General features: G+C 39.3%; 1 protein-coding gene across 1 annotated transcript in view; it reads right to left on the bottom strand.

Moving 5' to 3' along the window:
- Nucleotides 1-25023, bottom strand: part of scara5 (scavenger receptor class A, member 5 (putative)) — an 80754-nt gene that overhangs the window by 31304 nt on the left and 24427 nt on the right. Inside the window, exons 4-7 of the mRNA XM_072361804.1 lie at nucleotides 3853-4052; nucleotides 2062-2240; nucleotides 1860-1986; nucleotides 1605-1773 (exon numbers count right to left, since the gene is read on the bottom strand). Of these exons, the coding sequence (XP_072217905.1) occupies nucleotides 1605-1773; nucleotides 1860-1986; nucleotides 2062-2240; nucleotides 3853-4052 (675 nt within the window). The remainder of the gene's footprint in view (nucleotides 1-1604; nucleotides 1774-1859; nucleotides 1987-2061; nucleotides 2241-3852; nucleotides 4053-25023) is intronic.

The following is a 25023-nucleotide window of genomic DNA, read 5'->3' as shown; positions in this document are numbered from 1 at the left end:
TAGCTAGAACTAACTTAGAATAGGCTCCAGCACTAGCTCTAAAGCAGCACGGGAAATGCTTTGTTAGAAAAAGAGCATCTGATGCTTCAGGTAGTATTAAACACTCTTCTCCAGCAGCTGAGTTTACTTTTTCATTTAGTTGTAAAGACGGCATTTAGGTGTCAATGCTTGACATGGATCAAGTGAGATAACAATGAATTTTTAAATGTTTACAAACAAAATGGAAACACATTCATTATAAATTGCGTCACTATAAGTGAAATGAAATGAACTGAAATGAATTTTTTTTTTTTTTTTTTAAAAAGCACTGACCATGTGAAACTTTGACTTAATCAGCAAAAAAAAAAAAGCCTGGCACATAAGTGCTGATATTTGATAACCCTGTCCCTAAAAAAACACCAGTTTACAGCACATGGAAGTTGTGATCAAAATCAGTTGATACTTTTGCCCTTTGCAGTCCCACATCAGTGTAAATTTTACCGTGTAAGACCTTTGCACTACTCACCAAAAACAACCCGAGGCAGTACCTCAAACAGCCTCTCATATTTGTATAATTTATGCAACATGTGTAGCATTAAGATCTTATTGAATCAGAGAGGAATTAGATATCAAGATAAAAAAGTGAATGAGATAAAGAGGAGATAAAATAGATCCAAAAAGAAGCCATGGGAAAAAGAGAGGAGATGGTAAACATGAAGAGAAATGTTAGCTAATGATGGAGCTGAACTGAGTTTTCATTCTGGATGAGGCGTCTAAATTTAACCCAGAATTGTTTCCAGGCTCAGAAGAAATGGCATCCCACCCACATGTGAAGCAGACTTCAGATCAGGAGTCCCATTTGGTTTGAGATGTTATCAATCAGTTCGGGCTGCGTCCCCTGCCAGCATTACATCATCTCATACCTATTCTGATTTTAACAAGCCAGAGAAGTAATTTGGTAAGCTGGCAGCGAGGGTCACATTGAGACTAATCAAGTCTGAACAGATTGGAGGAAGAACATACAAGGTTTTTAAGACTCCTGGGATGTAATCCCATGGTGTAAAATTGTCTTTGCATGCTAGGTCACTTGCATTCAATCAGTCTGCAAACACGGCTCAGATGAGCTGCTGTAAAAGATCTTTTCGGACCACTGGGATTCATTCAAAGTTCTCACATTCTAAAGCTGCATAGATGTTTTACTTTGTAGAGTGTCGTACAAAAAGCCATTTTGCCTGATACCCATAAGACAAGTGAAGGTTTCCAAATTTGTTCAAACAGCCACAGAAATAAGCTGTTCTCACATGTGACCAGCACCCTGAAATCTTTCAAGCCAATTTCCAGAGGAGCTTCAAATGTCCACATCAAGCAAACTTTACCCATGAAAATCCCAGAATGACTAAAAGGAGTGGGTAAAGATCTGAAAGTTGCTTATTCAGACTTAATTCTGTTGATCTCTTCGTTAAACCACGAGGACCTAAGGCTCTCGAGTCTGTTTGATTCTATGAGCCAGTTTTATAGGTCAAATATGATATTTCCATGAAAATATACTTTTTTCCATACTTCTCCTTCTTTGTACTTTCTAAGAAGTCAGTGGTTTGATTCAACATGCACATCTCTTTGCTGACCTTCTAATATTGTAAGGTTCTTCAGTGCTGTGGAGTGCTCCCAGTCTTTCAGACGGAGGTCCTCTGTGATTGTGTTCAGGATCTCCATCTCATTCCTCAGCTGGGCCTCTGTGCGGATGTGTGTCACCCATAAACTGCTGGTGTCCTCTGTTATGTTGCTGATCTGGATCTGAGCAGAACAAGGACTGTTAGAAGGCTTTTAACAGCAGGTTTAATATACAGAACGTTTTCTGTAATTCGTAATGGACCTCAAACCTGCAAGTCTTGTATCTTGAAGTGATGAATACTGATGTCGCTGCTGAAGGTATGATTGACAGCACCCACAGTCCAGTTGACCTCGTCTAGTTTCTCTCTCAGCCCGTTCACCTGCCCTGACGTTTCCCTGAAAAACATTCTGTAAAAATCAGGAATGTTTTCTTTGACTTATCAATCCCCACAGACTGATATAAATGTTTACCTGAGCAGGATGTCGTGGTCGCGGAGCCACCTGGAGGTTCTAGTCACCTCTGCGCTCAAGCTTGTCAGGTTCCTGCCGGCAGAGGTGCTGAGCGAGGACAACCTGTCGTCAAGCTGCACCAGGTAGCCCTCTGACTGAAGGGAGTGAGCCTGTATGCCCCTCAGCTCCACCTCCAGGCCCTGCAAGCAAGAGGACTCTGCAGCATCTGACAAGTCATGGTATCTTATCAGTGTTTTATAACTCACGTAATAAAAAACAACAACAGACGCTTATTTTTGTGTGAAGACCTTCTTGATCTTTTATCACCACCTCCTGTAAAGTAAGCGTCAAAGACATGCGCTGTCAGAGCAAGGGTAACCGTTTTATTATGTAGAGATTTTTTTATGAATGGAGTTTTAAAGGAGCTCAAGCAGCTGCGCTGGACGGGGAGCATGTGAGGGAGAGGTAGATAAATCTGACACAAAGAAATGGTTGAGATGAATGAGTTCTCTGAGAGGCTGCACAGTAGGTTTGACTTTCTGTTTCAGCTGAGTTTGCTATGGTGTGAGTGGCTGCGGCCCACATGTGACACAGTTCCTAAGGCTGTTTGTTACCCCTTTAAGGACGTTCAGTTTGAGAAACACCTTTGTACAAAAAACAGTCAAAGTATGTGTAATAGTTACAGAAACACTGATCTACACATTAACAGTGGAAATAAACCAACGTTTAGGTTAGAAAGTTATCCACCTGGAATAATGTCCATTACAACTAAAGTTGGGTCAAGTTATGTCTACCTGGGTTACCTAACTGCTGAGTGGCTGTAGTTCAACTCTGAATCTTGAACCCATGCTGATTTTATATGGCTGTAGAACTCAAACACTGATGGTGATGATGGATGCTATGTGAGTGTCACATCAATCGCTGGTATCACATCCAGCTCTGCTAGTATGTTTTTTTGACGGCAGATGATCACTTCCACTTTATTGGATGAACTTATTCTGATCTTATACCAAGCTGTGGCAGTGGGCTTCAATCTGATGAACACACAATTTGTAGCTGGACAGACAATTAACCATTAAAATGAAAAATTACCATTAAGAAAGTCCCATGTAGAAAAACCGTAGGGGCCAATTAATTTCATGAGCTTGTTTTGTCTCACCCTGCTGATTAGCTTTGCCCAAATTTGTAATTTAAACCAATAAAATCGTGGTGAGCTGGATTAAAACCCACCCTGTTCTGCAGGCTGCAGTCAGGGATAAAAAAGATAATTGCTTGCTGATTGGCTGCTTATTTTGGCATTTACTCCCTTTTCTGCCGGCTATGAGTCGAATTATTCCAGGATGACAACAAGCACACAGCCAACTTTCTATCTCCACAAAGACATTCTGTCAAAAACAAAGTTTTTAACTGAGCAGCAACTTCCATAAAGTTTCGCCTTTATTCGAGCAGGGAGGCCCCAAACCAAGATAAAGAATCCCAGAGGACTGCTAACAAAGTGCAACTTAGGGAGACCTTAGGGAGACGATTGCAACACATCTGGTCTTAACAGTCTTATTTTTGCAAGAATTCCTCATTATTACACCACATGTATTTCAGTTTTTTCACAGAGGTATTTTAGAGTAAACTTGAATGGACCATACAGACACATGGTGAAGGTCTGTATTAGATCATGCAGAGAACACAACAGCAGATCATTTCTACTTCAGGCATTCCCACCACCTACTCCAGTTACCGAAACCCACCCCTAACAGCTCCCCAAAAAGAGGAAACATAATACAGACACATTTCATCCCTTTTGATCTTGTGTGGTACCTTGATGAGGATCTCCAGCCTCTGCAGCCAGTTGCTGTGGTTCTGGAAGACGTTTTCCAGTTTCCAGATGTTCTCCAGCAGGTCGGCCTGAGTGGACGCCTCGCCCAGTGTCTGCTGGAGCCGCCGAGAGCTCTCCGACATTCGAGTGACATTTTCCATCAGCACCTCCTGTCGCTGTGAGGACACCTGGGAATGAGAGACTGGGGAGGGATGGAGAAAGGGAGAGAATTAGGGATTTATTGTTGATTCCCTCATCCCTCGGCTGCAGCAAAAGTCCCCAAATCAAGTTTCATTTAGTATCAATCACAACTGTCAGAGCGGAGCGAGCCAGCACTGTAATGCTGAGCAGATGCTGATTCAGTCACCTACACTGATTTTGGTTGTCTGCTCTTGCTGAGTGTATTGTTTTCTTAAATCAGGACTTAAATATTTTATTAGTTTTCTAACTTGGCTCAGTGTGAAGCTGCCTATGCTGTGATGTCTCATTGTGGAAATTCTTCTTTTTGACTGATGTTCAAGTTGGTCTCTGCAGGCAGCTGTTCATCCAATACTTGCAAGACAGCGTGCTTTTTAAAGATTTGACATATGGAAATCCAGAGATGAAAAGAGCATTTTAATAAAGAATTGGACGTTTGGAAATAGACATCTAACCTAGAAGTATGTAAAATGAGAAATGTTCATGTCCTGTACTTTCATGGACATGAACACTTTAAGTAATGTATGCTTATAAATTCAATATTACAAGCGTTTTCTTTAGTTTTATAATAGTCTTGTGGTATTTACAAGAGAAGTTATTGAAAAAAAAACGTGTGCCAATGGGCACAAAAGGTTTGTAGTTGCATTTCAGAGGGAAGTATTCTATCTTTTTATTTTACTGAATATATTTAAGAGCAATCGGAAGGTGGTACTTTACAGTTAAAGGTTTTACATGAGAAAACACAAACTTTTTGACCTCTGCTTAGAAAAAGTAGAGTGTAGTTGCAATTTCCTACTTCACATGTTTATGATGTTCAGTTTTTGGACAAAATTATAATTTCAAACATAATTTTACACAAAATTATGTTTGAACATGTGCAGAGACGTAAGCTGATGAAACTGAATCTAAACCTACGTGCACAAACCTGATTTCCACTCCCATCCTTATCAACGAGTCAAGGTATTGTTTCCACCACAACTAAACAGACAGGACATTTAAAGCAACAGTAAAGAAGAAGCAAAGTTTTATAGAATATAAAACTGAGTCACGTGATCTTAATTCTGTAATCATGAACAGAACAAAAACTGTTGAATCAAAAAACAATAACAAGGAATCAGCTGTGGAAGGTCAGAGCAAACGACTCAGCAGAGGTAAAAAAGAAATGGTTGGACTATAAACCAGCAGCAGCTCACACATCGCATCGGGCCACAGCAGAGGACTCTGAACAAACAATGGATGAATGGATGACGGCCTGTGCAGTAAACAGCTTTGCTTAGTGCATAAATGGATTCTGGTATGTTTGCTGTTTTCTTAAACAGCCCTGCGGAGGCCTATGAGACAACAAAGACTGAAGATATGCGTATATTCTGGAAAATTGATGACGGGAACAAATACAGAAAAAAAGAATCAATGACACACTAAGTAAACTAAGTGGAATTGTCTGTTTTGTTTTATAGTAAATTATGTGTCCTCTTTTTCTGTTAATAACTCATATCAGCGTTATGTCAAATGGTCTTAAGAATACCTGAGGTGCACACATTCATCAGATGCTATGGTTAATGAATCAGGCTCCTGGTTGGACGATGATAAACTTAATTTAAACTTAACTTCACAAACAAAGTCCTATCAGACTGGGAAGTAACTTAGAAAGGTCTTCAAATGATTCTAAATACATCATTTCACTGTCAAGAAAATCAGTGTTACAGATTTGCAAAGGAAATTTCATCAGAGGATCTGCAGGTTCTGCAGCTGATGCTTTCAAAGTGTGCAGGACTTCTCACAGGGTTGAGCAAAAAGCAGAAATCCAACAGCAGAAGTTTTGCGAGGCCACAGAAGAAGCCTGAGAGCTGAACTGTTTGCTTATACAGTGTGTCTGAGTGCACACAGTTTTTTAGCTGGAGTCGAGCACATTTGCATGCAAACAGTAACTGTGGGTTTTGAGAGAGAAATACAATATTTCAAATCAAAAGAGCACACTCTTAATTAAAGGATCTATAAAATTCAACCCTAAATATAAATTAACTAGAGACATATATTGATGATAAACTGTAAACATGCAAATCTGAGAGAATAAGAGCCCGTATGAGAACAGGATCACATTTGCTGACAGTTGGCTTGTGTTTGACTGCGGCACAGAGTCTTTTTTTCTTTTTCTCTGTTCTCCACCGTGTCTAATGAGAAAAAGCTTCTCGGTTTTATGTTGTCTTGAAAGCATGCTGCATGGCAACTTCTCGATATCCCGCGAGATGTTTTGAAACCGGATCCTCTGCGTTTCACAGTGACAGCATACTCTGAGCAGGAGCAGTGTGAGAAAAAAAACATCCAGTGGATAAAAAAGGAATTACGTAGGAAATGGGAGGAAACAGATAATTCCCTTCACACATGTTCCTTGACACTCTGTTGCCCTTAACAGCCCGATATAACACACCCTGTTTCTCTTTCCATGGATCTGAGAGCCCGATAACAGTGTGTTTCTGTATGTGCGGCTTCATGAGTCAGCCAAAGCCAAGAAATGTAAGCATGACCTCAAAGAGACAGAGAGAAAAGTACCACAAAGCCACCCTGCAGCAAACACACTATCTCAATTACTGTTCATTATGCGTGTTAGGCTTATTTCTAATGACCTGAAAAACTAAATAAGCTGCAATCTTGCCACTACACAGGTCACTTAACCGCTAAATGATGGTCTGTCAGTCTGTTTTAGAGAAGAACACACACAGAGATAGGCTCAAACAGAACCAGATAGCTTTTCAGCAGTGTTGCTGCATGTGAAGGTCAAAGAGAGGGAAGAACATGTCAACATGAAGTAGAAGAACAAGAGGGAGGTGAATTTGAAACATAAAAGAGAACCAAGAAATACACATGAAGGAAACTAAATATGGACAAAAGAAGAATGAGATGAAGATGAAACCAAAGAATACATCCTGCCTCTTTATTTTGCACCTTTTGTTGCTATCTATTTTTGAGCCTTTTTATTAGTAGAGCTCTTCTCTTTACCAGGTGTCATAACAAAACATGACTGATTTGCACAGTTTTGTTCTCATGATGAGAGATTATCCAATCCAACCCTAAAACAAAAACTCTTTATTTGTATTTCTATATGATTTGCCAGGAATGTCCTTGAGATTCAAGATATGTTTTTCCAGGGAGTCAAGATGCTAGCATGAGGCCATTTCACATAAAAACTACACATAAAAAAGGGCAATTTTAAATGTCTGTCCAATAAAAAATTACACAGTGGGTAAAAGAAAAAGAAAACACAACACCAACTGAATCCAAAACATCCATCCATCCATTTTCTATACCGTCAATCCGTCGATCGGGTAGCGGGTGGGCTGGAGCCTATCCCAGCAGTCATCGGGCGAAAGGCGGGGTGAATCCAAAACATTTCCTCATTAAATAAAAAATTATATAAAACAGTCAGAGTTTCTCAAAAGACCTGTACAAAAATGCAAAGAAGGGAGTTTCCATAACACAGAAAGCAGCTTCGCCCGGCTCTGAGTGCACCAGAGTGGTTTGTGCAAAATGATAGAAGGCTGGAAATCAAAGCAGGCCGCTTGGCTAACACTGGGTCTCATTCACCAACAGCTCTTAAGTACAACTTCAGAAAGAATTTAAGTGAATTCTTAAATAAGAGTGGCTTCAAACTACAATATATAAGAACATCCAAAAGACTCATTCAAGGTGAAGCCTGCATTTGTTACAAAGAGTAATGCAGCACGATATGATGAATCCATATATTCAAGGATTGCGTTTTAGGTCTGGAGGAAAAGCTGATACTTTTAGGGTCAGTGAGTTTGTATCTTATTGTTCACTGTGTGATTTTTTGCATGTGAAAGTGCATGTGACAGGGGGAACTGTCACATGCATTCGACACCACATAGTGTGACGGTTATGATTTTATGATCATTTTTACATCTATATCTTTATCTCTATATTTTGTATCTGTTTGTTACCTGATTTAATTTCCTATTTTATCTTATTTTATTTGAACCTATTGGAATTTGATTTATTCTACTTTATTCTATCCTCTTGTGTTTACTGTTTCATTGTGCTTCGGTTGTGCTTTTTTTATCTTTCTGTGCAGCACTTTGGGAACCTTGAGTTCATCTTAAATTTGTTACATATAAATAAAGAGTATTGGATTGGATTCTCCACGTCTGTGTCGTGGGGCCCTTTTCTGGGAAAATAAACAAACAGCAAAACAGTCTTGACTTCGAGTGGTTAATCCAACATAATGATTGATTCTACATTTTAAAATAAAATTTAAAATGTGTGGGAAACGAGCACGCTATGTTGGTCCTTCAGAGATGCTCTGAGTCATCTGGTTGTAACTGTGTTATTGTCTAGTTTATTTGTTGAATCATGGATAAGAAATGCAAAAAAATGACAGCTTCTGAACTGCGCTGAGCATCGTCTTTGTTCATCAAACTTCTCCCAGTTAGCAGTACCAAACTGAAAAAGCAGGCATGTGATTGCCTGTAGCTACTTTTAGTAAGAATAGTGGGGAAAAACTGCATGTACATGACAAAGGAGAAGAAGTGGGAGCAGTAACTAATCACCATCCTTCATTTAATCAACTGAAAACGACATAATGGTCAAGTAAAAAACCCATTTAGTGCGTGATATTAGTTGATATTTGGGGAAACACAGTTCCTAACAAGCAGCAGAAGTGATAAGATAAATACCAATGCCACATTTTTGCCAATTATGCTCTTTAAATATCTGAAAAGTTACACAAGGAGCGGCAGCATGGAGCTTAATGATAGATCCAGAATCTGTTTTCAGACTTAGTGAAATTTTTCAGACGTGGTTTCTCAAGTTTAAGGTGCAAAATTACATTTCCTAACCACAGACCATTTTGGGGTTGGGGCTTCTTACAATCCAGAACAACTATGTATTATTAGTGCAAAGACATCTAAACTTAATCCAGGTCTTCAAATACACATTCAAATAGATTTCCCACAGCGTCTCACTTTGTTTCCTCCGTCTACATCACCTCAAGGGATCGTCCATCAGCTTTGAAAAACTCTCTGCTAATTAAGTTCTGTTAAACTGCGGTTCTGGTAACTTGGAGAACAGAAAACATCCACATAGAGGTCATCATCAGGCAGAAAGCTTTTCTTTTCACTCTGAAAGCAGAAAGAAATTGTTTTCTTCCACTTCAGGGCAGCACAACAACCCGGTTGCCTAATTATACATCTAGCAAAATCATCCTTCATTGTAAATTTAACATTGATTGTCCTTGTAACTGACCAAAATGCTAAATGTTCTAGTGTGTTCACAGGCTTGATGACAACTTTATCATTTTGTTAATTGGTGCCTGACCCATTAGGTCCAGTGGAAAGTAAAACCAAAACACAGTCAACGGGGACTGTCACTGACCAGCTGGCACATATGCTACACAATTGATTTAATCCAATGTTGACTTTGCCATTGTGCTGTCTTTTTCATGTGTTCCAAAGACAGGATGTATTTACAGTCCCGGGCAAAAGCCCCACGTTTCTTCATATTGCTACAAAAATGGGGCATAAGTGCAACATGGAACATGTACATAAATACAGCATATAAGGCAAAAACTGAGTTTGTACAATTCTTATAACTCTTTATTCTCCAACACAGCCTGAACCCTCTGAGATAAGCTTCCTGTCATTTCTTTAAGGAGTCTTCAGGAATGGTTCTCCAGGCTTCTTGAAGGACATCCCAAAGCTCTTCTTTGGATGTTGGCTGCCTTTTTGTTCCGTTCTCTGTCAGATGATCCCACACTGCTTCAATAATGTTGAGGTCCGGGCTCTGGGGAGGATTCAGGATTCATCCCTCCATAAGACCTGTTGCCACTGATTTTCAGTCCACTTCTTGTGTCATTTGGCATAGCTCAGCCTTTTCTCCCTGTTTCCCTTCCTTAAGAATGGCTTCTTGACAGCCACCCTTCCATGGAGACCATTTCTGATGAGGCTTGGGCCAACAGTAGATGGATCAGCTGAAGGTCCAGATGCATCTCTCAGGTCCTGTGTCAGGTCTTTGCTGGATTTTTATTTCTTAAGGACATCACTTTCAAATACTGTTCATCTTTTTTTAAGGACACCCCAATGCCATCACATGTCCAGTTTTCCGTTAAAAGATCTTTGGGAATCACCTTGTTAATGCAAGTCTGTCTAACTGTATTATCTTTGACATGGTAACAAAAAATGCGTCTTTGTGACAGACTGAAATATGAAAATATGCTTTGATTTTTAACGATATTATGGGAAGGTTTCATTATTCATTTCGTAATGTATTTCCCTTTCAGTGATTCTGAGCACTTGGATTATCCTACATTGCAAAAACATGAATTTCTAGTGCTGAAACGATGAATACCTTATTTATCGGTAACTGCAGCTCTCTTTCAGTCATTAACCCTCATCTTTAAGGTCAGTTCAGTCATTACGATGAACGTTTTGTGACCTCGGGCAAAGTGTATGAGAAATGGCCTGAAAAATAAGATGCACTCTTGACAAATCCGTTTCAAACTTCCCAGAGTTTGGCTCTGTGGGATGGGAAAGTCATCGTGCAATCTATTCCACACACTTTTTATACACTGATGACTGTTTCACTCAAACACACACACACAAAGTGGTGTGCCAGCAATTTTAAAAGGACATTACTCCTAAATTCACAGTTTCATGCCCTCTGAGATCTCCCGTGGAGACAAAGAAGCAGAGGACACTTTATCCATTCAAGTATCAAATGTTAGGAGATCAGGCCAGCTCAACAGCTGGGCTTCATGGCCTAATGTAATGGACCCCAAGATAACGGTTTGTTAAGTCTGCGGCTCATCTGCACTGTTGTTTGCATCCAGTGTGGCAGAGAAGCCCATTTACTAAACAAACAACTCATGACTGCAACAGCTGGCCAAGACTGGACTCACTTATATCAGTCTGAAAGTACAGATGCAAAAACAGGAAGGTTGTTTATGGCAAAGAGGTCAAAAATTATATAATGTACAAATAAGATGATTTCACAAGTGTATGAGATGTAGACATGGCAGTATTCCTGCATGTATAATTAATGTGATACAAATGCAAGATGATGAAGAGAAGATCTGTCACTTAAAGGTAAACACATTGTCTCACACAAAAGATTATTTTTATAGGTACAAAATGACAAGTCTTTCTTCTGCCTGTTTTTCCATGTTTGTGTTTTCTCTCTAGAAATAAGAGATGGACAGATGTGTATTCACTGCCGAATGACCACCTATTTTTCACTCTTTACTTCTTCTCCCAGACAAAAACAAAATTCTAACTTTGAAGGCTAAAATGTTTCCCTGGCTCAGTATGGTACACCTCCCCTGAACCTCATTTACATGACTAAAACCCTCAAACCACCAAGTCTTATCAGGAAAAAGGCTCCTGGCCTCTTCTTTGTGGTTCCCAGCAGTGTCATACGTCTACCACATGGGGTGCACACAGCAAACACACACAGTCACAGAGGCTGGAGGTCTGTCAGAGCTGCATTCATTTGCAGACAACAAAACATTTATACAAGAACTTTGAATGCTGGGATGATGAATAACCTGTTAAGAGGTAAGTAACATGTTATTGCCTTTGTCTCCTATCAGTAAATCTTGTTTGACAATACTGGATGGATGTGACTTTGACTCGGTTCTCTTATGTGACAGTCAGTGGTGCAACGCCACCATCCGCCCTCTCTTACATCCCTATAAACATTTTTGTTGTACAATAGTTAAAAAAAGATCCCATTTCTGACAGTGTCATGTAGAATAAAAGCATGTTACAGTTTTGAAAGGAAATCTTTGGCACGTAATATTTTGGAGACTTGAGGCTGTAATAGTCAGAGGTAGGCATGGAACAATGTTTTAGCCAATGAAGTGTAGTAATTTAACAATTTTTGAGGTGTCTTTGCAAAACTGCTACAATTAGCTATGTAAAAAAAGCCATTTCTGGTGTAATACTGTGTTGTGCAAACACAACTTTGTGTTCCCATGTGAGAGGACTCACTCGTGGATCTATTAATAAGAGAACAGTTTGAGTTTTAGACCCAATCAAATTTCCAGAGCATTATGAGCCAGCAATCAGGTTGCATGTTGTCACTACTCAGTTTTTTGCGTTGTGTCATTTTGTGACAGGTAGTATTATGATGTGCTGCATCATCAGTGTGAACATGCTGGGAAGCTGTGCATGTCTCTGTATCACATGTGTTCCTGCTTGTTCTCTGTCAGCGAATGATTTGTTAAATGTGTTGCACAGGTCAACATCCTCTCCGTCATGGCTCTGCAACCATGGTTACTAATCTCCCTGTGCAGCTCTCTCACAGATTTTTAATAAAGTAACTTCATACACAGGAAGTCTCTGTGTGTTTATGAAGTAGGAGAGCAGCTTTCATTTAGATGTTAAGCACCATTACAAACAGGATTTGAAAAAGCTTTATTTATATAGCCTTTACAGTTCAACATAAGTCTTGATTCCCAATCCATCAAACACATCCAGCTGAGAAGATGGAAGATGAAAGTCTGTACAATGAGTATTTTACAATTAGCTCCCGATCATGTAACATAATTGATTTAATCTCAAAATATTAGAAATTTCTTCTTGAAATATTTATAATTAAATCACTATTTTCTAGAAAAACTACAACTTTGTTTCAGAATATTACAAAGCAACAGATGTTATGAAATATAATCTTATTAATGGATTGATTGATCGATTAATTCATACATCAAAATAATAATTTTTCTGCTATATCCAACTTTTATATAAAAAATAACAGTTCTTCCCTTAATAATCAGACTTTTTTCCTTACAACATTAAAATTGTGCTGAAATTCAACAGAAACAATTGAAGAATTGTTTTTTTTTAAAGAATTTTGACATTATAAGATGTGCAATGGCTTTGTTTGTATGTTTAACTTTATTTACAACACAGTTAAGCTAAAAACATACAAATCCCCAGAAACTGCTGTCTAAGAACATATGAACTCATCTTCCAGTTTGTCAAAACACGTCCAAAAGAATGAGCAGGAGAAGCGAGCCGAGATCGTTATGAAACATCAAGATACAAATTCACCTACATAATTATAATTTAGAAGTTTTACAAAAGCAGAGGGCATTGTTTTCTCGTTGGCAGTTAGATACACAAAAGGTACGTGTGGTTGCAGCACTTCTGATTGTATGTATACGCTGCAGCTGATGAAGACCACCTCACTAAAATGAGACCGCTGCTTTGTGTGTGGCAGGGTTTTCTAGAACTGACCAGAAGATGAAGGGTTTGCATGATGAATTTCTATTACAGCCCTTCTCAAAATGATTGCGGTACATTGTTACTCACAAAATTAAAAATAAGAGAATGCAATCATGATTACTTTGGTGATTGAAATCCAGCTTATGCTGAAATCTTAGAACTGCCTCCTTCACTGTCCAATACAGCACCTCAATGGAGAAGTATATAAGCTAGAAAACACCATTATCCGCTCACAGGTCTTTTATCACTGGACCTCTTTGGAGGAGTCAGACATGGCTGATAGATTTGTGACAACTTCAGAGCCTCTAACCCCCACCCCCCCCGCCTTTGATGTTGACCTCACACAGACATTCAGCTACAAAGAAAAAACCTGACCAGTAACTGATACGAGGATGGTGTTGACTTGGCTTTAACCAGAGCATTTTGTTGGAATCGTGTCAGAATGCTTCAGTTGTCCAACTCAAACACACACACAAAAGCCAGAACAAGCAGTTCTCATATGTTTAGCCTAATCTGTGGAGTCCTTCTAATATCCCTTAAGAACAAAATAGGATTCAGGTGTCAAAACTCTGAGAGATGAGGTTCTGTGTCTGGTACTCAAACATCATCAGGAAATAAACCTTGTATTTATATCCAGATTTGACACCTCATTATTGGCACCAGATTGCTTATCAGACTGATTTATATGAAGGATTTTACTAGTTCACAGTCCCAAAATGAACTAATTCACTTTCATTTCTCATATTGTTTATTGTTTTATGGAGTGTTATAAATCGTAACCCACGGTCATGTCAGCAGATGCATGTACATCTGTGCTTTAATCTGTTTTATCTATTACTAACTATCAAGATACTCAAAATGATATGACAAGCATGTTTTCAGTTCATAGCCTACTTTGTTTGATCATATTCACATTCTCTAGGCCTAGAGACACGCTTCAGTCTCACAATTAACATCACATTAAAGATGGCTTCAGCAGCAGGTAAAAAACAACCATCAACACCATATTGAAACATTGCTAAAGAATGACTCAATGAGCACAATAGGAAATGGCCTCTATGAATCTAAAATCTCAGTCTGATGGAGCATCTACAGAACAGGCCCAATCCAAGGAAGCCACAGGATCCACTTCCAACATGTTGTCTCAGTAACCCTAAGGGCTCTAAGATGTTCTGGTGGCACAAGAAGAAACTACAGACTGTTTAAATGTGGTAAGACAAACTTAGTAAAGGTGAAATAGGAAGTCAAACAAGTGTTTATGATACCTTTAGAAGGAAATAAGCTTGGGGTCAGGTTATCTTATTTTTGTGAACTTAGTGGAGATTTTATTTGCCTAAACTCAACCACATTATGCAAAGTCTCTGGTGTGAGAGCTGAATGTTCCTCCTGCCAAGTCTTATACAGTCATTATTTATCATTCATTCATTCTGCATCAGATGTAGGCTGTGTGCAACGCAGATTCACCCACTGTGATTATAACTCCTTGTGAAGTTAAGTTTGACTCTGTAAAACAGCTGAAACAACCTCAACATTCTCAGGCTGTGTAAGATAACCCTAAATTACAAACTATTTCCGCGCAGGCTCCATAACCGCCCCAACAGAGATGAAAGCGATCCCACCTGTGAGGAGGGTGAGAAAAACAGCCACCTAAAGAACAATAAAACAGCTGTTCTCTGCTAAATATAGACGTTTTCCATATGTTTATGTGCTCCGGCACATTCTGATGGTATCATCTTCTTTAAAATCCCTCTAATAATTCTAACTCAGACATTACAACACTTTGTTTTGCGTCTGTTAGAAAGCGAGAGACCAGTCACTCTCAACCAGACAAAAGCCGACCAACATCCTTCTTGACTTTGAGGGGACGCCAACAGCAGGAAGGAGGGAGGGAAACAAAGAAGAAAGAGTCTTTTTGTGACTTTCGGACCTGAAAGCCTTCCAGCAGGGAATGAGAATGAAATTACAGGATCTTAAAATCTGAGAGTGAGCAACCTGCTTTATCTGAACTCACATCAAAAGGAAGCCGATGCTTTATTTCAAATGAAAGACTCACAGAAGGCTGGATTCACATCCTGAGTTAAGCTCAGTTACTTCTGACTGGTGTGTTGATGAAATGTGTGGGAGGCAAAGATTAAAACTGGACTTTTTTCACAAGTGCTGCACAAATGAGAGAATAATGAAGCATGGCTGGAAATGTGACTTAGATAAATATCCAACTATCAACAACATTTTTTTACTTTAGATATATGTGATAAATTAACTTCATTGGGTCAGGATTTGGGCAGTTCGGGGGCTAAGCTCCAACAAAAAAAACTGCTCAGTATGTTTTGGCCATGGTGTTTGGAATATTTACAACAATAAGTTATCAGCTGAAATAGATATGAAGAGGATGTAATTAGAAAGTGTAATCAGTGGCCTCTTGACACATTCTGCAGCTCCAGAACGACATCAGCACCGTGGTGTCACGTTTATATCCAACTGATGAATTTAAGTGCAAATATTCTGGTTCTTAAAGAGATCAGTCTGGCTTTTTAGCTCCTACATATTCACTTAATTCACCAGTCATTTGCTAACAAGCTCAATCACACCAGAAAACACGTAATGAGACATTTATCCTCTTGGCCCAAATCTAGTTGTGTCACATTTAAGGTTAAATGTATTGTGTTGTATTGTGTATTTGTGCATCCACGTGACCTCGCTGTGGTCACTGAGTAGCCACAACAGTGTGACCACCTACCTAACGTTTAGTTGTATCTTCGTATGCCACCAAAACAGCTCTGATCAGTCGGTGTATGGCAACAGAACATCGGAGAGCAGAGTGGTATCTGGGAAGATTGGATCTCATCTTAGACTCTTCACTGTGGTCTTTAAGCTCCTCCCAGGCAGTTTTTGTGAGACCTGCTGCTGTCCTGACATAATTTTGACTCCAAACCCTGACTATTTGGAGGAGGAAGTAGACAGCTGAAAAGACAGTGGAATCCTTGTGTGGGATGGGCCTCAAACACAGGTATGTTGATGTTGGTGAACTAATGCCTCTATTAACCTCCGCCTGCCTCTTTATGAGCGTATGTGGAATGTGTACGTCGTCACTTTACGAGATGTCGGACGTGGATGTCGTGACACATGCAGCAACACATTAAACATTTACATGATGCTGAATAACTGGGTCATCACACAGTGAGGCACAAGTTGGGCCTCTGAATTTAGAAAGGGAAAACAAATTACTGCATTACAATTAAGATGGAAATATGAATGCACTACATCTTTATCAATACTTACATGAACAGTTTATGAAAAGCAATGTTTGGCCATAAAGAAAATGATTTTTTCTGCAAATGTGCAGGAAACATGCAGTAGGAAAAATGTAAATGAACCAAAAGGATCCTAAAAACATGATTTAATAACTTTAAATCAAGCACTTAAAGGGAGACCAACTTACAGTTTTCACATTAATAGAAGTGTAAATAATTAAATTAGACATCATAACTTTTATCAGACACAAGCAAGAGGCGTCGCCGCTAATTCATCTTCTGCGTTCATGCTCAGTGTGAAACAGCTTTGCAGTCAATCTGTGGTCGACCTCCAAACATTAACGACCACAAACAGGAGACTCCAGTAACAAATGCAGCCCACAACAGAGCAGTCCCCTGTGGTTCAGCAGCAGAGACAAAATGTGCTTTGATTATTTTGTTGGGTGATAGTTTGTTTTCATTGCAAGCTTGAAACCAAAGAGATAAAAGATTATCAGTTCTTAACTGTTCTTACTGCTGTCTTTGGTCTTTCTTCTCAGCATAGGACATTCAAAATGCACAGCTATCGATATCTAACTATATGTATCTTAACATTAATTTAAATGACGAAGGCATCGCTAAGCAGTTGATGTGTTATCCTGTGGTTTCAGGTCATCTATATCCACAGTTGTGTTGTATGCGATTGTCGCTACTTGTGCTTGTTTTTGTTTGTTTGTGTGTGTGTTTTTTCTCTGCTGGTCTGCTTTCAGGTGCTCCTGGAGGCGCTAAAGGCTGGATTCCCAACAGAGGCCGTGGATTATCGTCTGTTTTGTTTTTACAGGTGTAGCAGCTGGTTGTCTGGTTTTTGTTTCTATTTTTGTTCTGTTTCCTCTTCTTCTGTCCTTGTCCCCCGGTCTGGTTCGGCTCCATTACATGTTATATAATGTAAACAAAAATAAATAAATGGGCGGTTGATGGGCATCAAGGGGAGCTTTACATTTATAAAACCTCCCTTGGCAAAGCAAATCTGTTTGGCATAAAAGGTATTCAGATTACAATTCTGCTGCTATAATGCTGGACAGCATTAAAAAAAAAATTAAATTAAATGACGAAGGCAAAGGTCTTTCCCAGTGATGACCACACAGATTTTAACTATCACAAATGCACTTAAATCGTACCCATGTGGCATCCAACAGCAGACAAAGACGTTAACGAACCAAGAAGAAGAGCATCAGTTCTTCTTCTATGTGTCAGGACACATTCAGATGAAAACAACACTGAAAAAGCTTTACTGTATCCGGTTTGGAGGAAAATACAATTCTGTTTTGAGTCACATGTTCTGTCTGTATCTCTACGTCAAATTTACATCTAAAGTTGGTTGTTTTTCAGTTTGGTTTGTATCTCAAACTCTCTCTGGGTCATTTTGAATATCCTCCCTCCCATTAATTCTGAATTCAACATGTTTTGCAATACTTCATGGGTCATTTAGCATTTTTGTTTGTCTCTTTGTGGTCATGTGATACCTTTCTATGGTTGCTATGTCTCTTCTCAGTCATCTTCCATCACTTTGTGGTATAATACATTGCTTTCAATAATCTGTTCATCAGTGAAAACTGATGAAAAAAAATCATCAACATAATAACACAATAGCGCGATAGAGGATGGGACGGCACATGGACATGGCAGGTTTTATGGGAAATATGGTCTTAATTTAGGAAAACCACACATCACTGACAGGTGGCGAGTCTTTTGTTTAGATCAACAAAAGGGAACACATTTTATTGAACAGTTTTCTCTTCATGTTTGACATTCTTTCCTGGACTTTGGCTACGTCTGAGGATAACTGGAAAAGCTATTAGCTGGCTGAATATGTTGTGTTTCACTAAAAATGGCAACACTATCACACACAAACCACATGTTTGACATGAGGTCACAAACCCACGCCCACATCCATACGTTTATGGCTGCATCCAGCTAATACAAAGCTGATGTTGTGGGTTAATGTTAGGTCATCAGCTATCACACATGACCCAGTTCTGGGTCATGCAGTGTGGATTGCACCAGTGCATAAAAAGTGCAATAAATACAGCTGCAGTTGACTTTAGAAGTGTATAAAATGTGTAAACCAGAGATTAAAAGTGACATAAGATATGTAACGTTGTGGATTTTCTTGTGTTTATTTGGTGATTATTTTAAAAGGCTAAACGCAATGAAGTGTCAACTCTCTTTAGCTGTGTTAATGTATCTCTCGGGGAAAGGTTATCTGTGGAGTTGGGGAAGTTGTGTGTTGAGCTCAGTCAGCTGTAACTCAAAAGGAGGAATGTCTGAATGAAGTAACAGCAGTGGAGTTGAGTTTGTTTGATTTTCCAAGTGTGGGTCCCGTGATGTGGCAAACATCAAAGTGAGGCCCCAGCTGTGAGAGACCAAATGACTTAATATATCTGTCTGTGTACAGAGGAAGTTGCTGCTTTCTGAACCAAAACGCTGGTTCCAAGACAACCTTACTAAGAGCATTTACACTGATGAACATCCCTCATACTATTTTGATTTTGAAACAATAAAACGGAGATGATTTTCAAGACAAATAAATATAAAGTGAATGTTTTCACCTCTAATATAGGCTAGATAACATCAGAAATCCTACTAACCATGAGATAAAATCCAGTTGAAGTTTGAGTGTGTGTTCAATCGCATACACAACGTCCATACACATTTTCCACTGAGGTTACTCTCCCTAAAGAACAGACACAGGCTGCAAAGCGTCTTTAAATTATGGAGCAAAATGGTGGGCATACTGATAACTGACATGACAAGTCTGAGTAAAGTCAGGTCTCTGTAGACAGCAGAAAAAAACTCTGTCGAACCTGTTGACCCCCTGTTCAGATGGTTTCAAGTTCTTGAATCTGGCAGAAAAAACTACACACCAAGCTGTAAAAGAAAGTGATTTAGAACATTTGATCCCAGCTGTAACATGCTTCTGTTTTTAAATACAAATGCTGTTTCACTTTTATTAGCATTATGTTTGTATGTGTGTATTTACCACTGGCTCACTGGATAAATCAAAGTACTTTACTTTACACATAGCTGCTCTCATCCAGTAATTGTGTTTCCTACATTGTTTGAGCAAAGTTCCCAAAGTTAGTTCACAGTTCCTCTTTTAAAATATTTCTTTTAGACCATCTTTCATACAACCCTCCTTCTTCCCAGCTCCTCCTTATCTTCTTCTCCAGGCTCCGGCAACATCCGCTCTGTTATTTATACGATGTCACTTCTCATCAGAGTCTAACAGCCTAATTCTCTGCCCTGATGACAATGTCCCCTTTTCCTCATCCACAAGGCATTTCTCAGTTTTAAAATGATGTGAATTAGATGCCAAGATCTTTGCAGTCACCAGGTCTTAACCCAGCTGAATATCTATGGAATATTTGGAGCAGTCAAACAGTATTTTCGCAACTAACATCATGCAATATACCAAATTACATGACATCCATTTAACAGATGCTTTTATCTAAATTGACTTCCAAGTGAGAAACACAGTGAGAGGCAATGTGGGACTCACCATCCTGCCAAAGTACACTTCAACATGAATGCTGTTTCATCAATTCAGAGGAGTTTAGGAGACTTGTAAAACAATTACTTAAAGTTGTTTTGGAAGCACTTTAGTGAGACAATTTTTAACTTGAATATGATATCCTTGCGCAGAAGCAGAGATCTTATTATTTCAGTGTTTTTATCCAAGAATTAATCGGACACACCCTGTAAAATCAGCACTACTGTACTGAAATCAGCAGTGAACACTAACAGCATATGTTCCCAGACAGAAATCCAGTGGTCATAAGTGTTATATTCATGCTTTCGCTTCACAGATAAAAGTCAGAAAATGTGTATTTCCACTGAATAACCTCCATTTAAAGATTTAAAACCAAATGTACACTATACATCTCATCTGCTTTCACTGTCAGTAGTAATACGATCCACCCTGCCAATGAAGTAATGACACAACACCACTCCTCACTTTTCATTTAGTTCCTGCCAAAATGGATCTTCCACACACATGAGTTTACATGTGAACATCCTGCTGCATGTATTAAAGCTTCAGAGCTTTATTGCCCAACTAATCTGCTTTATAGCTGCAATAAAGTGTGCAAAAACAAAGCAGTAAAGTGCATAAAATCTCTTTCAGATATCAAACCACAGAGAAACAACAGGTGAAGAGTACTTTGGTATGCTAGAGGCACAGACGAATCGACAAACAAAGGCAAAGTCTTATAGCAAATTAAAAAAAAGACAAGAAGATTTATCAGAATAGCAAAGAACAGTGATGTGCCCTGTGGAGTAGGAGAGATAACTGAAAAACAATGCAGGTTTGAATCATACTGTAAAGGAGGAAATGAGTTTGACACCTTTGACAATGTTGGTAATAACATTTTATAAGCATATTGTGTCATTAGCTAGAATGATACGTGCTGCCAGTAAAAATAAGCTTTCTTAGAGAATAGAAAGTGCGCCTGCAGACACTGGATGTCTCTCAAGCTTGTCACAGAGCTTCACAGTGAGGGCTTTAAATTTGTAAATTGTAACCTTAAAGACACTGCTTTGCTTTCCTCATGTTTCCTTAACTTGTTTAATTCTTTTGATGAACATGTTGCTGTTCAACCAAACACAGTGGAAACTAATATTCGTTCAGCTCTGAGGTGCCAGCCCTCAGAATTTTTGCATTGTGTGACTTCATTGAGCTGAAACACAACAGTTAGCTAGATTAAACCCCCGCAGTGTGTTTGTGTGTGTGCATGTGAGTCTTTAGAGTGTGCTGTTCCTTAATTAGTCTGCTTGTAAAACACAAAAAAGACATTTGGAGGACTTATTTGGAGGCAGTCTATCGCGCCCTGGCATCCCTGGAGCTTTAATCCCCCCTCCCAAGCCACTGCAGAAGATTTATAAAATCCCCATAGCTGTTTATGGAGAGCTGCATCAGTGAAGCCTGCTGCTTTTATTTGTGTACGAGTTATTTACACACTGCAGTGTCCCAGTTTATTGCACCCTGTGACCTTATTTGGTTTGAAGTTCTGCATTTTTCAAAGAAAGGGTGTCAGTCGGGCAGGATAAACTGCTGCCATGTCTTGGGTTTCTTTTATAAAAGAGAGAAATTAATGAGAACTTCAAGAAAACCACAAATAATGCTCATTCTGTATCAAACTTCCTTCTAGCTATATAACTTATGACTTGATGGTCACAGAGGAAAATCCTCTTTTAAAACTGTTAAAGACTGTTGTGGACTGACTATCTTTCCAGGGTGTACCTTACCTGCTACCCGATGGCAGCTGGGGTAGGTTCCCCTTTACCCTAAATTTGATTAAACAGGAGTAGGAAATCCAAAGGGAGCTCAAAGTAGAGACACAACTTCTCTGCATTGAAAGAAGTCAGCTGAGGTGGTTCAGGCAGTTTATTAGGATGCCCCCTGGTCTTCCTTTGAAGCTTTTTCAAGCACATCCAATTGGGAGGCGACAGCGGGCCAGCCTCATAACTTGCAGGAGGGATTATATGTCCATTCTGGCCTGGGCATGTCTTTGGATCCTTCAGGAGGCGCTGGAGAGTGTCACTGGGGAGAGGAATGTCTAGGCTTCCTCCTGAACCTGTTCCCTCCATGACCCAGGCTTGGCTATTCTTGAGTATAATGGATGGATAAGTACAGAAAATGGATTGATGGGTACAGAAAATTAATGGATGGCAGATGACTGGATGAATCCTTCGTTAAACAACATTTTTCGCAACCAATTAGATCAATGACCCGCTACCACAGTAACCTGTAAGCAGTGATGTCATCGTGTTAAAATTAGGCCGTTCATGACAGACGTTCATAATGACGTTCAAACTGAACAAGGCAGTTTTTAACTGACAGATGAGCACAGCTCACTCTCTCGCCCACACTGAACAATGTTTTTGTTGACTGTAAACGTGTCGTGGTGAATCATGCCTAAATGCACCCTGTGGGGGTGCACTCTGCCACAAACCAGAAACCAGAACAAAAATAAATATCTGATGTACGACTAACACAGCTGCATTAGGACAGTTACAGATCTGTGTAGACCCACGCAGCAACATTCCTACAGCAGGTGAAGAATTAACAAAAGGAGATTTTAGAAGACAGCCATACAGGGGTGGAAAAAAGGGGTGGAGTGAGGTCTGCCAGCTGAGTCTGAAGGATTTGATAAATGATTGCACAGCAAAAAGCCAGTGGAGGGCACCGGTAACGCAAGTTTGAACAAAACAAATCTGTTCTCACCTGTGATTTCATCTGCTGTTGTGCTCCCACTCAAGATTTTTCACACGCTGCTGGTTGTTCGAAGCGTTTGTCACCGGGCATCAAAAATAATCAAACAAAGTAGGCTGTGCACTAAAAACTATGTCTGCTCACATGTTCCAGCACATAGTACTCCATAACACTGTTCATCATTTAGGGAGGATCATTCAGAGGAGGACAAAATAAGTGTGAACTTGTTCAGTTTTCAGCTACGTAAACTGAACTTTGAACCGGTTCCTGTGAAGAGCGAACTTGTACAGTGCAGACATAAAGTCAAACTATTGCAAAGCCAGTCTGGAGAAGAGCAAAAACACCTTCATTCAAAAGCACTCAGAGTTGTGTTTTACTCTTTATTCAGTGAAGAATTACTCTCCAGGTCTGATAAACTAAGAGCAGCATTTTCACTCACCTCTTTTTGGGCCTTGTTTGTTGGCTCAACATCTTGTGACAACTGCCCTTCATTACTTGCTAACATGGCTGTACTGTATTTTATTTTATTTGAGAAAATGGTCAAATCTGATGATAAAGGAGGGAGAATAAAGATAAAAACTTCAACTGAACTATTTCAATATGAAAGAAAACTAAGCCATATAAACAACACAGATCCTTATGGCGTGGCAGTGCAAGACGTAGCTACTACACTCCTCTCACATTGCTAAATGTTTCCACATTCAGGCTGAGGATGTGCTTTGCATGAATGCATAAGTTTCAAATCTCCAAAAGGTCTCTAATATCTGATTATTCGAACCGACCAAAATACAAAACATTCAGCTGAGTGTTTATCTTATTGAGCAATAGGCACTAAAATGTGCTATATATATTTTTTTTTTGCTTACAGTGGGCAGATATGCTTAATATTTGGTTATAAATAAATGACTATATAATACATGACTAAATAGAGATTTTATTGTCCCTGTGCAAAGTTCAAACCTTGAAATTTCCGGCTTGACCAGAATTTTCTGATCCATGTGCTATCCATAGAGCTGCCCCATATTTAAACTAAATCCTCGGAGTATGAAAGATTCACATGCTTTTGGAATGGTATTTGAAAGATTTATTGGTGACCAGCAGGTTGTTGTTGCTGGAAATATTAGCCATGAAACAAAACAAAGCATAAAACCCAAACAAATAGAGAAGTAGAAATAATATACTTTACTCTGAGAACTAGTGATCCACCAATTAATGCTTAAACCCTGGTAACCGTGACTACCTGCACATAAGCCGTATTTGCAGTGTTGAGGATACAGACAGAGGAGTCTGGTCCAATTAGTCTTGACATGTTAATGTCTGACTTCCTGAATGAAGCTGTCTGCTGACTTTTGGGACCCCTCTTGTCTCGACTAACTATTCTTTCTTTCTGTGTACTAGTGTGTCTGCATGTGTGTGCCTACTATGATGAACCCCTACTGGGAAAGCTGGACTGTCTCCAGACTCTTTTCTTCACAAAGAGCTAGAGCCAGAGCACAGAGACTCATTAGAAATGGCTTTATGTTCTCAGAGTCAATTTAGGGGCCCTGGGGCTGTGTACATGTGACATACATGTCTATAAATGAGTGGATGTGTGTGTGTTTGTGGGTTCATTTAACTCAGAACGTCTGTGAGTCTCTAAATGTGTTAACCATGTGGGTCTGAGAGTGTGTTTGTGTGTATGTCATTCTTTAAATGTCTGCATATGTTGGGGAAACAAATGTCAAACAGTGGTTTTAATGTTATGGCTCATTGTTTGTTTTAAAGTTTATGCAATAATGGCAGAACGCACACATCCACACATATTCCACTTTGTCTTTGTATGTGTAATGTCTGTTTCTGAATAAATATATGTGCACATGTATCAATTTGCATCCATAAACACATTTCTCTTTTTGGGTGTGTGTGTCTGAGCATGTTTATGAGTGTCCATGGATGTGGTGATGGAGGATTTTTTCTCTTGCAGGTGACGTGTGTTTGGGAAAGACATTTCTAGCCCGTGTTGAACATAAATAGACAAAGATCAGAAAAAGTTTATCTTCCACATCCAAGAATGCTTATTGTCACCACACGGGTGTGGTTTAAGGCCTTAAAGGTTTGTCTTTAAAGTCGATAGGAGTGGCACTTTGTGGTGTCACATTTACCCTCACAAAGTTTTTCTATGGTCAGACACATATGGTATACATTCAAGACAGTTTTTTTTTTTTATCTTGAATTATAGAATGTGTGCTTTCTTAAATA

Source organism: Leuresthes tenuis, unplaced genomic scaffold (genome assembly GCF_036924035.1).
Source record: "Leuresthes tenuis unplaced genomic scaffold, fLeuTen1.0.hap1 SCAF_13, whole genome shotgun sequence".
Classification (NCBI taxonomy): domain Eukaryota; kingdom Metazoa; phylum Chordata; class Actinopteri; order Atheriniformes; family Atherinopsidae; genus Leuresthes; species Leuresthes tenuis.
This window is presented reverse-complemented; position numbering and strand designations above follow the sequence as displayed.